General features: G+C 38.8%; 1 protein-coding gene across 5 annotated transcripts in view; it reads left to right on the forward strand.

The window, feature by feature from the left end:
• The window catches only part of srgap2 (SLIT-ROBO Rho GTPase activating protein 2), a 196,114-nt gene that overhangs the window by 135,011 nt on the left and 47,789 nt on the right, over positions 1–13,314 (forward strand). For all 5 annotated transcript variants that reach the window (XM_028796687.2, XM_028796690.2, XM_028796685.2 and 2 more), the window contains exons 6-8: positions 7,601–7,816; positions 7,926–8,054; positions 11,062–11,283. In XM_028796687.2, coding sequence (XP_028652520.2) covers positions 7,601–7,816; positions 7,926–8,054; positions 11,062–11,283 — 567 coding nt within the window. The remainder of the gene's footprint in view (positions 1–7,600; positions 7,817–7,925; positions 8,055–11,061; positions 11,284–13,314) is intronic.

Raw genomic sequence — 13,314 nt, forward strand, 5'->3', positions numbered from 1 at the left:
GTGAAGATTTGCAAAACAACAATAAAGTTTATCAGTTTGAACAATCGATATTTTGTCTTTGTAGTGTATTCAATTGAATATAGTTTGAAAAGGATTTGCAAATTATTGTATTCTGTTTTTATTTACATTTTACACAACATCCCAACTTCATTGGAATTGGAGTTGTAGAAAAAACTGAAAAATCAGCTGTTTTGGAAATTTCTACTGTGTCAGAATGAGAGCAGCAACAAGCCATGGAGTTAAATAACAGGTTTAATTAACAGTAAGAATCAGCTTCTCATTAAGAGATTGGCTGGAGTTTGAAATTCCAGTTTAGCTGGTCATCTGTTGGCTCATTTCACATCTCATTTCTGTTTGGCTGTCATTTAATGAAGAAAGAAATAAATTCAGAGGACTGAATCCTTAAAAACTGGGCTATTAAAATGCAGGGAAAAGGAGTTAATTAGCAGTGAAACCTGGTCACTGATTATGAAAAGGGTCAGAATGAAAGCCTGCAGCTACTGTGGCCCTCCAGGCCTGGAATTCAACACCCCTGCTTTAGTGTCACGGGGAGGCTAGAGTCGGTCTCAGCAGCCTTGGATATAAAGAAGAAACTATAATTAGGCAGCACTGCAGTCCATCATAGGTCCCACTTAAAAATACAGCCACACTGAGCCAATTTACCATTGCCAGCTTACCTCAAACACATACTGTATCTTTGAGAATGTAGAAAGAAAATCATACCACTGGGAGAATAATCCACCGTAGCCACCAGGGAGCACTCCTGCTCCCCAAACCTGACACAGACAGGCTCTGGACACAACTACAGTAAAACAAGAGGGTTTTTATTCATGGGAAACTCTTCCTCAACAACACATGTACAGAAAGCACAAGCCATTCTTTGCCTCTTCTTCTTATCTCCCCTCTCTCACTGCCTCCACTGTTCCTCCCAGCAGGCTTCATCCTCCTTCCTCTTGACTCTAGCTCCTGGAAGCTGGGGCAGCTGGCTTCTTTTATGCAGCACCTGGGATTACTTCCATTGTCCCAAAAGACTGGCCAGGGAGCACTTACGGGTGAAGCGGGTGCCTGACAAAGTAGTGTTCCTCAGTTCTGGTGGCACCCACGGAACCCAACAGGACAGAGTCAGCAACCTCCAAGTCCCTAAGGGAATCCAGGGCACTGCTGCAACCCAGGGAGGCTACCACCTAGCAGTTCAGGGGAGGCAGTGTCCTACAGGAGCATGCCTTCCCCTGTCCTTCCACTTCATGGGCCTCCCGGCTGGGTAAGGATGCCAGCCAGCTCTCCGATCACGCAGACAGTGATTAGACGGAGGGTTCAAACCTACAGTGCAGTATTTTTGAGACTATGGTGCTGATCACTGTGCTACTATAGCAGCCAAGTTCTGTAAATGTTGTTTGAAATGCCCTAATTAAGGCCCCCACTCCCATTATCCTACATCCCCCTTTTGAGCACTTTGATGAATGTTTTATTCACTTGTCTGCATGTGCAGAGCTGCTGATTAATGGCAAATCTTTCTTTTTTAAACTTGGTTCCTTTCCCCAAGGCTGATAGATTTAATGATAAAAGGAATCATGAATTAGCTCTCCATCCTGCAAAGGGCAAGAAACATGTCCAGCTGAAGGTCAGATTGACCAACCAACCACTAATATTTATACTCAACTGAATTTTTTTTTAAAATGTATAATAAAGTCTATGCTTGGTAAGTAGAATTGTGGATAGTTTTAAAATAAAATAAGAATACTAATATTGAGAGAATAAATTAGTTTATAAACAGTATCATGAAATGTTTTGTTTTGTAATTGTTGCATGCACTGATTAAAGGCTTTCACAGTGACTCAGAGTGCTTTACAGAGCAGTAAAATTTTATAATGAAGCAAAAAGATTAAAGTGTATATTTTGTGAATACATGCTCAAATCATTCTGTTTTGTATTGAACATTTCAGTGTTCAGTTTTCAAATTTATATAGTGCCTTTAGTTGTGAGCACTGCTTGGGGAAAAAATAGTATCTTGTAACAAAAAAGGTCACTCTAGCGTGAATATGTTGCCATGATAAGTTTTCTTTGTTTAAGAAGCACGTTTTTTTTTGGGGGGGGGGGGGGGGGAATCGGAGATCAGTTTCTTATACAGATACGTCTGCTATATGATGTTCATTAATTCTAAACTTAGGATCTTTACTTCTTGGTTTTTACTTTCTTGTACTTGTTAAATCAACTGTCTCTGCTTTGTTGCTTGCTTAAACAGTCTAGTAGAAGTTAGAACGCAACGCTGTTACTTCACTCTTGTCGGTATGCCTCTTAGAAGCAGAAGACATGGCAGCTTCTCCCTCCCTTCTGTGTCTGTCCCATTCTTCAGTAGGGCGCTGTGAGGGAGATTTTGCAGACAGACGTGGCATATTTGGTGGTTCTGCTTTATTCAGCAGTTTTTGAAAGTGAGCCCAACCATGTTATTATCTTGTCTCTGGGATCACTTCACCACAGCAGATGCGGCAGCCGATCAGCTTGCTCCTGCAAGACCAAGTGCATATCTAATTAAGTGGATGTCTGCCCAAATGCAACAAGACATTTTAATTAGCCATCTAGGAGTTATTTTGGGAACCAATTATGTAGCGCCCTCCTGCTGCAGAGAGGAGTTTTGCTGTGTTTTTTTTTCTTTTGTTAATAACTACTTGAGTGGGATGTTCACAAGAGCAGCCGTCTGCTTGCTCATTTTCCGTAGCCTTTGTAAACAACTGGGCCTTATTTCCATTTTTTTTTTTTAAAGAGTGAAAGCAAATACTGCAGAGAGTATTAAAATAGATGTGACTTTTGATATACTCTTACCACAAAAATTCTGGAAAGACCACTGGGATAAAAAAACTGTACTTTTGTGCAATCTCATTGTTTGAATCAGAATGGCAGACATGGCTCAGGAAGAACCCAGGAAACTGACTTTAAACTCTAATCTAAATTTGCGAAGTTTTTCACTGAATTCTGGGAAAATGTAACTGGTCAACATATATGAAAATCCACAATGAACAATCAGCTTTGTGTGGATTTTTTTGGGACATGGTGACCTTTTTCATGAATCTTCTAAGTGGGCAGTGAGGTTTGGGTGGCTCCTTGGGGCAGTGGTGTCTATTTTCAACCTGTTTATTTTTTTAACATGGGTCCTTGGCGAAAGGGTCCTAAGTGGGCAGTTAATTTTAGATGACATGGAGGCCAAAGGAATGATGTCTGTTTTCATAAAGCTCTAATTACCATTTAGTTTTGTGTGGTTGGCTTGCTATATGGCTTAAAGCTTTAATCGGTATAGGGCCGAAGGAAGCCCAAGCCTGTCCTGGGCACATTGAGTATAGCCATGCAAAAGCACACTTTGGGACAAATGTCTTTTTATCAGTTTGTGTTTATTAGATTTGAGCAATTAATATATATATAATACAGTGCATCCAGAAAGTATTCACAGCGCATCACTTTTTCCACATTTTGTTATGTTACAGCCTTATTCCAAAATGGATTAAATTCATTTTTTCCTCAGAATTCTACACACAACACCCCATAATGACAACGTGAGAAAGGTTTACTTGAGGTTTTTGCAAATTTATTAAAAATAAAAAAATTGAGAAAGCACATGTACATAAGTATTCACAGCCTTTGCCATGAAGCTCAAAATTGAGCTCAGGTGCATCCTGTTTCCCCTGATCATCCTTGAGATGTTTCTGCAGCTTCATTGGAGTCCACCTGTGGTAAATTCAGTTGATTGGACATTTACAGAACAATTTCTGCTGCTTTGAAGGTCCCAATGAGCACAGTGGCCTCCATCATCCATAAGTGGAAGAAGTTCGAAACCACCAGGACTCTTCCTAGAGCTGGCCGGCCATCTAAACTGAGAGATCGGGGGAGAAGGGCCTTAGTCAGGGAGGTGACCAAGAACCCAATGGTCACTCTGTCAGAGCTCCAGAGGTCCTCTGTGGAGAGAGGAGAACCTTCCAGTAGGACAACCATCTCTGCAGCAATCCACCAATCAGGCCTGTATGGTAGAGTGGCCAGACGGAAGCCACTCCTTAGTAAAAGGCACATGGCAGCCCGCCTGGAGTTTGCCAAAAGGCACCTGAAGGACTCTCAGACCATGAGAAAGAAAATTCTCTGGTCTGATGAGACAAAGATTGAACTCTTTAGTGTGAATACCAGGCGTCACGTTTGGAGGAAACCAGGCACCGCTCATCACCAGGCCAATACCATCCCTACAGTGAAGCATGGTGGTGGCAGCATCATGCTGTGGGGATGTTTTTCAGCGGCAGGGACTGGGAGACTAGTCAGGATAAAGGGAAAGATGACTGCAGCAATGAACAGAGATATCCTGGATGAAAACCTGCTCCAGAGCGCTCTTGACCTCAGACTGGGGCGACGGTTCATCTTTCAGCAGGACAACGACCCTAAGCACATAGCCAAGATATCAAAGGAGTGGCTTCAGGACAACTCTGTGAATGTCCTTGAGTGGCCCAGCCAGAGCCCAGACTTGAATCCGATTGAGCATCTCTGGAGAGATCTTAAAATGGCTGTGCACCGACGCTTCCCATCCAACCTGATGGAGCTTGAGAGGTGCTGCAAAGAGGAATGGGCGAAACTGGCCAAGGATAGGTGTGCCAAGCTTGTGGCATCATATTCAAAAAGACTTGAGGCTGTAATTGCTGCCAAAGGTGCGTCGACAAAGTATTGAGCAAAGGCTGTTAATACTTATGTACATGTGATTTGTCAGTTTTTTTATTTTTAATAAATTTGCAAAAATCTCAAGTAAACTTTTTTCACATTGTCATTATGGGGTGTTGTGTGTAGAATTCTGAGGAAAAAAATGAATTTAATCCATTTTGGAATAAGGCTGTAACATAACAGAATGTGGAAAAAGTGATGCGCTATGAATACTTTCCGGATGCACTGTATATAATTTTTTCTTCCCAGGAAGCAATCTCTAGTTGGATTGGGAGCTTATAATGATCAAGTTCTGTGGAGCCTGTTATTGTAAAGCCAGTTTTTGGTTAAAGCATATTTATTCATATGCAGATTTCTGAACACTTTTAATGTTGGGGCAGCTTTTGGTGGCTTTATGTTCATAAAGAAACTAAGTGCTGCACATAGGAAAATGGAGTGTTAATGATACAGGCTGGGTGACGATGACTGAGGAAAAGCAATCTCTGAAAATGATTTCTGGGTTTACATCAAATCCAAATGATCATTGCTCCACTTCTACTAGAAGTGGATGTCAGAATGAATGACTGCAGTTCCTGGATCACGTCACTGGACTGTGCACATTTTAAAGCAGTTCCACATTTCCAAAGTATTGCAAGCGTGCTGCATTCTAACAGCCAATGAAATGCTGTCTGAAAGTGCTGGAGTCTGTATGATGACTTTATAGGTATGGCAAATTCAGCCATAAATATCTACCCTTTTCTTTTTGCTATCATGTTCTTGAATGACAAACCAGAGACAAACACATGTTTCTTCTTTCCTCGGGACCGCATTTTGTGAATTTAACTTCTTGGTGAGTACTCATTGGTTGTCAGTGGCCACACAAGTGTGGCGCAACTGCCTCCAACACATCAAGATTATATAAGTGAAGCCTATGACTGAAAATCACTAATTAAGTTGGCTTAAGAAAACATTCTCATTATCTAGGTAATGTGCAAAAATTTGAAATGTAAATTAAATACCAGGCTTTGTAAGAACTGTTTAAATCAAATTATGCTCTGCTCAGTCTGTATAATGCAATAGGGAGATCACATCTGGAATAATGCGTGCAGTTCTGTCCACATACAACAACAAAAAAAAACTGCAGAGGAGAGCAACTAATTGCGTTTTAGGAATAAAGGACATGTCACTAAATTAAAACTCTTTCGTCTTAAGCACAGAAGGCCACAGGCAGGCATAACTCAGGACTTCAAAATATTTAAAGGTACCAATTTGAATTGATTGAGCAGAATACTTAGTTAAATAGTAAATCACATACTTGAAACAGATAGAAATTACGAGAAGGTGCAATTATGATTGAATCCAGGAAGCCATTTTTTCCACACAAAGTCATAGTAATCTGGAATACACTACTGAGTCATGTACAGTAGTTGAAGAGGAAACCTTAATAGCTTTGTAACAAGTAACTAGGTGTGATATTGTAACAATATGTCTAACCAAATGAGCTCGATGATCTAAACAGTCTCCCTTTTGTTCATCAAACATGTTATTTCATAAAGACCCTTAACAAATAATCATTTTAATTGGTTGCAGTAGTGATAATGACTTGCTTTGTGAATCGTAATGATAGTTGGTTATCTATATTATGTATTAATTAATGAATTTATTCAAAAGTAGACAGCTTTGAGTGGCTCACTCGAAAATATTTTCATATAGGATGTGACAGAAAAGTTAGCCAATGTAACTTACTAGAAGAACTGCATTAGTCAGCTTTGAATAGCTCACTATGCTTGTTTTTACATAGGACATGAAGGTACAGTCAGGCCTACATACATTACTGAAAGACTGTACCCAGCCCCTTAGGTTAGTAAAAATGCTTGTATTGGCCATTTAGCCATATTAATACTTGCTAGTCTGTTTGCATTAGGTGACTTAATGGCCAAAAATGTCCAATACCATGAAATTCCTCAGTGGACAGTCCACTTTCAATGAGACATATGGTTTAAATTTACATTTGCTTATTTGTCTGATGCATTTATCCAAGGTGACTTTGGTTACATTTCTTTTGGTTTTCCATTTGGAGCACAGACAGATCAAGTGACTTGCTCATGGTTACACAGTGTCAGTAGCGGGATTTGAACGCACAGCCTCAGAGTTTGAAGTCCACAGCCTTAACCACTACATGACATTGCCTTGGTTAACTGGCATCCCCAGTGAAAGCTAAAATTGGGCTCTTTGGTCAAGGTTTCATTATACAACAGGATCTGTAATGACCAGCCAACGTCTGATGTTTTTTGTGTAATGGTGTCCATTTCCATGAAGCCCCTTAAAAGACACCTTGGGTGATTAATAATATATTTACTTTATATTTCATAATTATTCTTAATGGAAAGTAATCTCTGACAGGATCATTGGGCTAATGATGTCAATGTCTGTGTATCGTCTGAATGAATTTTTTTTTTTTTCATCCACAACCAGTATTTGGCCCTTCAGGTTTCCTCTGAGAAGGTGTCAGGAAGGATAGAGCGACAATGGATTGGAGTTGATTTTTTTATGTGTCTGTTTAAGGGAATATTTGAGTTTGATTTGATTGGAGACATTTCTTTTGAGAAATTTAGTAAGGTGTAAAGCTAATGATCAATTGTTGTCACTAAATTATTTGAAAATTTCTTGGATTTGTTGCATGTCAACAGTTCTTGGTACAAGGCCACCCTGAATGTTCTCTATGGTTACAATGACACTTTTATATAAAATATATTATTACATTATAATTATATTATTATATACAGTACTAAAATATTCTTGCTTACAGAAATGACCTCTGAATAACTTGTAACAGATAGGACAGGCACTAGAACATTTTAGCTGCCTAGGTGCTATAGACTGATATCTGCCTAAAGGATCCGAGTAAATAAGCTGACTACTTTCTTCTTTGCAGGTCATGAAGACCTACCATATATATAATATGGACAGTATTAATGCAGAGTCCAAGCTGAAGGAAGCTGAGAAGCAGGAAGAGAAACAGATTAGTCGGTCAGTACGACAGGAGGAGAAACAGACACCTCGGTCCCCTGATGCGCTCACCAACATCAAGATTGAGGAGAAGCACATTCGACGCAGCTCTGTCAAGAAGATTGAAAAAATGAAAGAGAAGGTCACACACCTTGAGTCACTAACAATTTTTTTCATTTTCTTTAAAGAACTGAAGTGATTATGGTGATTATGACCTGTTGGCTTATTGATATTCATTTTTCCCCTAACAGCGTCAAGCCAAATACACTGAAAACAAGTTAAAAGCAATCAAGGCCAGGAACGAATACCTTCTAGCCCTAGAGGCCACAAATTGCTGTGTCTTCAAATACTACATCCATGACCTCTCTGATCTTATTGACGTAAGGAAAAAAGAAATCCTTGCTTTTTTTTTTTTTTTTTTTTTTTGTGACTGTTTTTATTACTTCTGTTCCAGGCACTTGGAAAGTTCACAGCATAACTGAGTTTCTGCCTATTGAACTAGATTTTTTTTTAAGTCACAGTCAGTGCCTCTTCAGCATGTCGGGAAAAGTGTGTATTAGGTGTTTTTAAAATGAAGTGTGTGTGTTTTTTTATTTTAAGATCCTGCAATGTAGTTTAATAAGGATCAGAAGGATGCAAGCCTATCGTTCAGTATACTGGGGCTGTCAAATTAGTCTCTATATTCATATTAAAAATATGTATGCATTTGACTCTATAATGTAGGTTAAAAATTCTGGGTGATATTTCTGTGTTGCCATATGTGCTATATTATAATAAGAATGCCATTAACTTGTTTCTAAAATATTTATTATTATTAGTAATATGTTTACCTATCCTTTTGCACCCATAAAGCATGAATTGGTTAGGACTTGTCTACTATACTTGAAAAGACACACATGGAAGCCACAGCTTTCACATGAATATAACACTTGAAAATCCAGCCTTTCACAAAAGCAGAATTTGCTGTCCAAACAAAGTGACATAACTAAAGAGAAAATTGAACTGGACATGCTACACTCTGCCTGCTCCTACCTCTAATGCTCTTAAGAAACCCAAGCTAAATCGCTTGCGATTGCTCGCACATATTAAATCAGCCATTGACTAGGTCTTCTACTAGCTGGTCTACTTCCCAGGGCCACCAGAGGCCAGAACATATAAAGTTGTTGATCATTTATAAAATGATTCTTGGGTACTTTACAAATGAAACAACCGAATGTTGTGTTCATCATTATTTACTGTACATAGCAGGTGCCTTTACTATAAGCAGAAATCAGTACATACAAAATGCATGTCAGCCTACATAAGAAATGTTGGCTATAGTCGGTGCCATGGCTAGATGGAAGAAAATTGGATAGTAGACGAGGTCTGCAGAACATTTTTTAGAGCTGCTTGTGAGAGTACTGGGTCTGTAATTCACATAAAGTAGAGTAAAACGAGTGTTTAAAAACTGTTTACCCCTTTACAGTTCATGCAAATGTAATTCAGGTGAGCTGTTTTTTTAAGTTGTGCCTCACTGTTTAGAGCAATATACGAGGTCCGACAAAAAAAACAAGACTAACCCTATAGCTTGGGAACCAAGAGTGGGAAGGCAGAAACAACGAGTGTGTTATAGAACATTTTCTACCTTGTCACAATGAGAAAAGACTCAATGCAGTCGCTTCACTCAGTACGAATGGACGCATGATCAAATATAGATGTTTTCTTACCCTCGTTTGGAAAATGTTTGAAAACACAAGAGTGAAGAGCAAGTTTACATCAAGTTTCTTGTGAAACTGAACAAACATATACCTTTCAGTTATTGACTGAGGCTTACAGGGAAGATGCACACATATCTGGATTGCACAAGGCGGTGCTTAAAGGAACCCATTTTTTGTTGGTAGAAGATGTGAAAGCAAATATGATAGACCTCCTCAACAGCCTTTCACATTGGCAGCCTCCTATGCAGCTGCGTGCCTACTCATAGTTATTTTTTAAATTTGTTCAATAAAAAGAATTAGAAACACAGTGTATTTTTTGTTTGTGTTGGACCTTATATGTCAAGCCTCCATAAGAAAAATTGCTTGCAGGTTGCTAACCCTGCATTAAGACTCTTTAAAATGAGAAATACAGCAGTTAAAAATAAAATGTATTATTATTTTCAATTGTATTAAGTGAGAAAGCAAACCAGCTGCCATTTGCTTGACATGAAAAGATATTAAAAATGTTAAAATAAAATAGCTATATGCCAGACACCTCTGGCTGGAGAGCAAACAGGAGCAGGATTAAGAGCATAAAAATACTGTTAGGCTGCAGGAATGGTATCTGAAAGTCTAAGAAGAGAGCAGCAAGGTAGAAAAAAATCTGTCCTTAAAATTATTCTTGAAATGTGTATTTTCAAAAAGCAGAAGGCTGTACATTTCATTAATGACAAGCAAGCAATCTATTTGAAAATACAGAAAGTCTGATCTTAAAAATGATGTGATGGGGTTGTGAGTAAAATACCATTTCATTGTTTAGTGTTTTTATTGTAATGCCAAATAAAAACTAGCCGAGTCACCTGGCATTGCCCAGGTTAGAAAGAAGAAAGGTAAAAGGTACTTATGATTAATATATTTACAATTATTATTATACGTAAACTTGCAGCATTTAGTGCATGGCTATTGTTAGTATTATTGAGCTTCTTTGTATGCAGTAATATTGATTTTTCTTTCTGGTGCAAGGAACCTCAAATTGTAACAAATAACTTCAGGGGTATGCTCCCACCTTGGAGGTGTTTTGGACCATGATAAAAAGTAGTGAAAGAAATGCTCGATTAAAGAAAAACTTAAATCCAGTAGATAGTTGGACAAGTTTTCTAACCATCACTCCAACAATAAAATACATGTAGTGCGGTTTCTCTGTTGATAAATCACACTGTTGTATTTCTCACCACTATTTCTGAACCCAAGTCCACCCTGCCTGTAAGTACATGGGAACCCCTTGGAAGTTATATGTCAGAAACCTGATGTACAGTATGTTGAGAAGTACCTGTGTGATAAATGTCAAGTCTGTGGAGGAAAAAACAAAGTTGTGAGTAAAGAATGAACAAACAGAGGTTTAGCTTTATAGATGTAGAGATTAGTGCAGTTTAATTAAACAACCACGATTTTACAATCACATCTCAGTATTTGGATTCAAGTAATTTTCCTTGTTTTGCTATATTATATATGTAATCAAATACAGCAATTCAATCTGACAGCCCTACTGTACATCTTTGCTATTCCTAAAATACTTTTTTACCTTTCTGCCCCTCATACTTTTCCAGCATCTGACGACACTGATTCTAAGCAGCCATCATTCTCCACCTCAAACACAAGTCAGTGATGATGTATTTTGCTCAGCATTCATCAAACTATCTCTTTTTTCCAGTGCTGTGATCTCGGCTACCATGCAAGCCTGAACCGTGCCCTCCGTACTTATCTATCTGCCGAGTTCAACTTGGCACAATCCAAGCATGAGGGTTTGGAAATGATTGAGAATGCTGCAGAGAACCTCAACGCCAACAGTGACAAGCAGTGCCTGATGGTGACCTATAACACAGTATTCTGTCCACCTGCCAGATTCGACTTTCAGTCCCACATGGGAGACACGGTAAGCTCCAGTGTGTTTTGGCTATCAAACTATAGATGATGCATTAGATGACTGGAGGTAGCCAACCAATCTCACTTGAAGTGAAACAGATAACCTTCATGATTTCTAACAAAGTATAATGCTGGACGCTGATAATGCCACATCAGAATAGTTTAATACAGTTTGAATTTTTTTGCTGTTTTGTTTATGTAATGCTTTTGTCTTTTATGTGTAATTTCAAAGCTACAAAACCTGGATTTCATTTGTAGAAGACAAAACTTAAAAGTAGCAAGTGATTATATTTGCCTGCCTCCCCTGTCTTTCAATTTGCAATTCACTGAGTATGAATGTTTATGAGGTACAGTATATTTACACTGTTTAAAAAGCCTCCTTGAACATATTCAGGTGTTTATAGCATTTTTTAATCTGCAACCTGGACATTATAACAACACCCAAAAGGTACAGTGTTTGTAACAGAGAAAAAAACGTGTGTATATGAATGAGTAGGTTCTGAAAATACATTATATGTTTTAATGCAACATGTGAGCATTCTGCCACCTTTTGAATTTTATCTACTGTACATGTTGGTGATCTATGCTACTAAGAATCTTCTGGAAGAGAACATACCTCTAAAACAAACATTTTATATTGGCAACTAAGTTTGAGCTACCTGGTATTAAAATATAATCCCACCTCCACACGGATACTCCACTAGCTAACTGCTCTAAGTTTGCTGCTATTTTAAAGGTTTTGCAATGCTGTCAGTGGACATGAAGTGTGTATGCTTAAAAGTTTTTCAAAGTAGATGGTTATATTTTGATGTTACGTTTTTGATTCTGCAGTTACTATATAGTCTGCACAATTCTGTATGTCTATATAACATTTTATATTTATATAATAATAATAATAATGCATTTTATTTATAGGGGCACTTTACATTAGCAGTAAATCTCAAAGTGCAACATAAGTTTAAACAAAGGCAAAGCAAGATAAAAACAGTGATTAAAGCAACAATAATTATAACATTCTTGTTAATAAGCTTTCCTAACTAGAAAAGTCTTTAGCTGTTTTTTAAAACAGCCCACAATCTGCTGTGTTCTTAGGCTCTCTGGTAGGGCATTCCAGAGCCGTGGAGCAGCGGCTGCAAAGGCTCGGTCACCCATTGTATGAAGTTTGGTCACAGGGGGGCGAAGGCGGTAGGTATTTGTAAAACGGAGGTTTCTTGTAGTGGATTGTAGTATAAGGAGTTCTTTAAGATATCGTGGAGCATTTCCATGGATTCACTGGTGAGTAAACAGAGTTTGTATTCGATACAGAGATGGATAGGGAGCCAATGAAGTGATCGAAGGATATGTGAAATGTTTTCATATTTCCGCACCCTCATCAGGATTCTTGCAGCACTATTTTGAATTTGTTGTAGCTTTTGAAGGCTCTTACTGGGTATCCCGATGAGGAGTGCATTACAATAGTCCAGTCTGGATGAGACAAAGGCATGAACCAGCTTTTCAGCATCACAGAGTGAGAGGTAGGGACGGAGTTTGCCTATGTTACGGAGATGAAGGAATGGAATTTTACAAAGGTGATGGATATGTGTATCAAATGACAGATGGGAGTCTAACTTGACACCCAGATTTGTAACAGAAGTGGAGAGGGTAATGGTATGGTCAGAAAAGGAAATACAATTTACAGAGGAACGAAGTTGATGGTGGTTGCCAATTAAGAGCTTCAGTTTTGGTGTTGTTCAGCTTGAGGAAGTTCTTGGACATCCAGGCCTCAATCTCATCCAAGCAAAAGGAAGAAGTTGATGGAGGTGTAAGAGAAGTCGAATCCAGTCTCACATAGAGCTGCGTATCATCTGTATAGCAATGGAATGAAACTCCATGCTTACAGGTAATGTGACCCAGGGGTAGCATATAGATATTAAAGAGGGTCAGCCCAAGGACTGATCCTTGTGGGACCCCACAGGTGACAGTGTGGGTATGAGATTTAGCATCCCCCAAGGCTACATACTCAGCCCTGTCTGTAAGATAGGACTCGAACCACTCCAAAGCA

Source organism: Erpetoichthys calabaricus, chromosome 3, assembly GCF_900747795.2.
Source record: "Erpetoichthys calabaricus chromosome 3, fErpCal1.3, whole genome shotgun sequence".
NCBI lineage: Eukaryota > Metazoa > Chordata > Cladistia > Polypteriformes > Polypteridae > Erpetoichthys > Erpetoichthys calabaricus.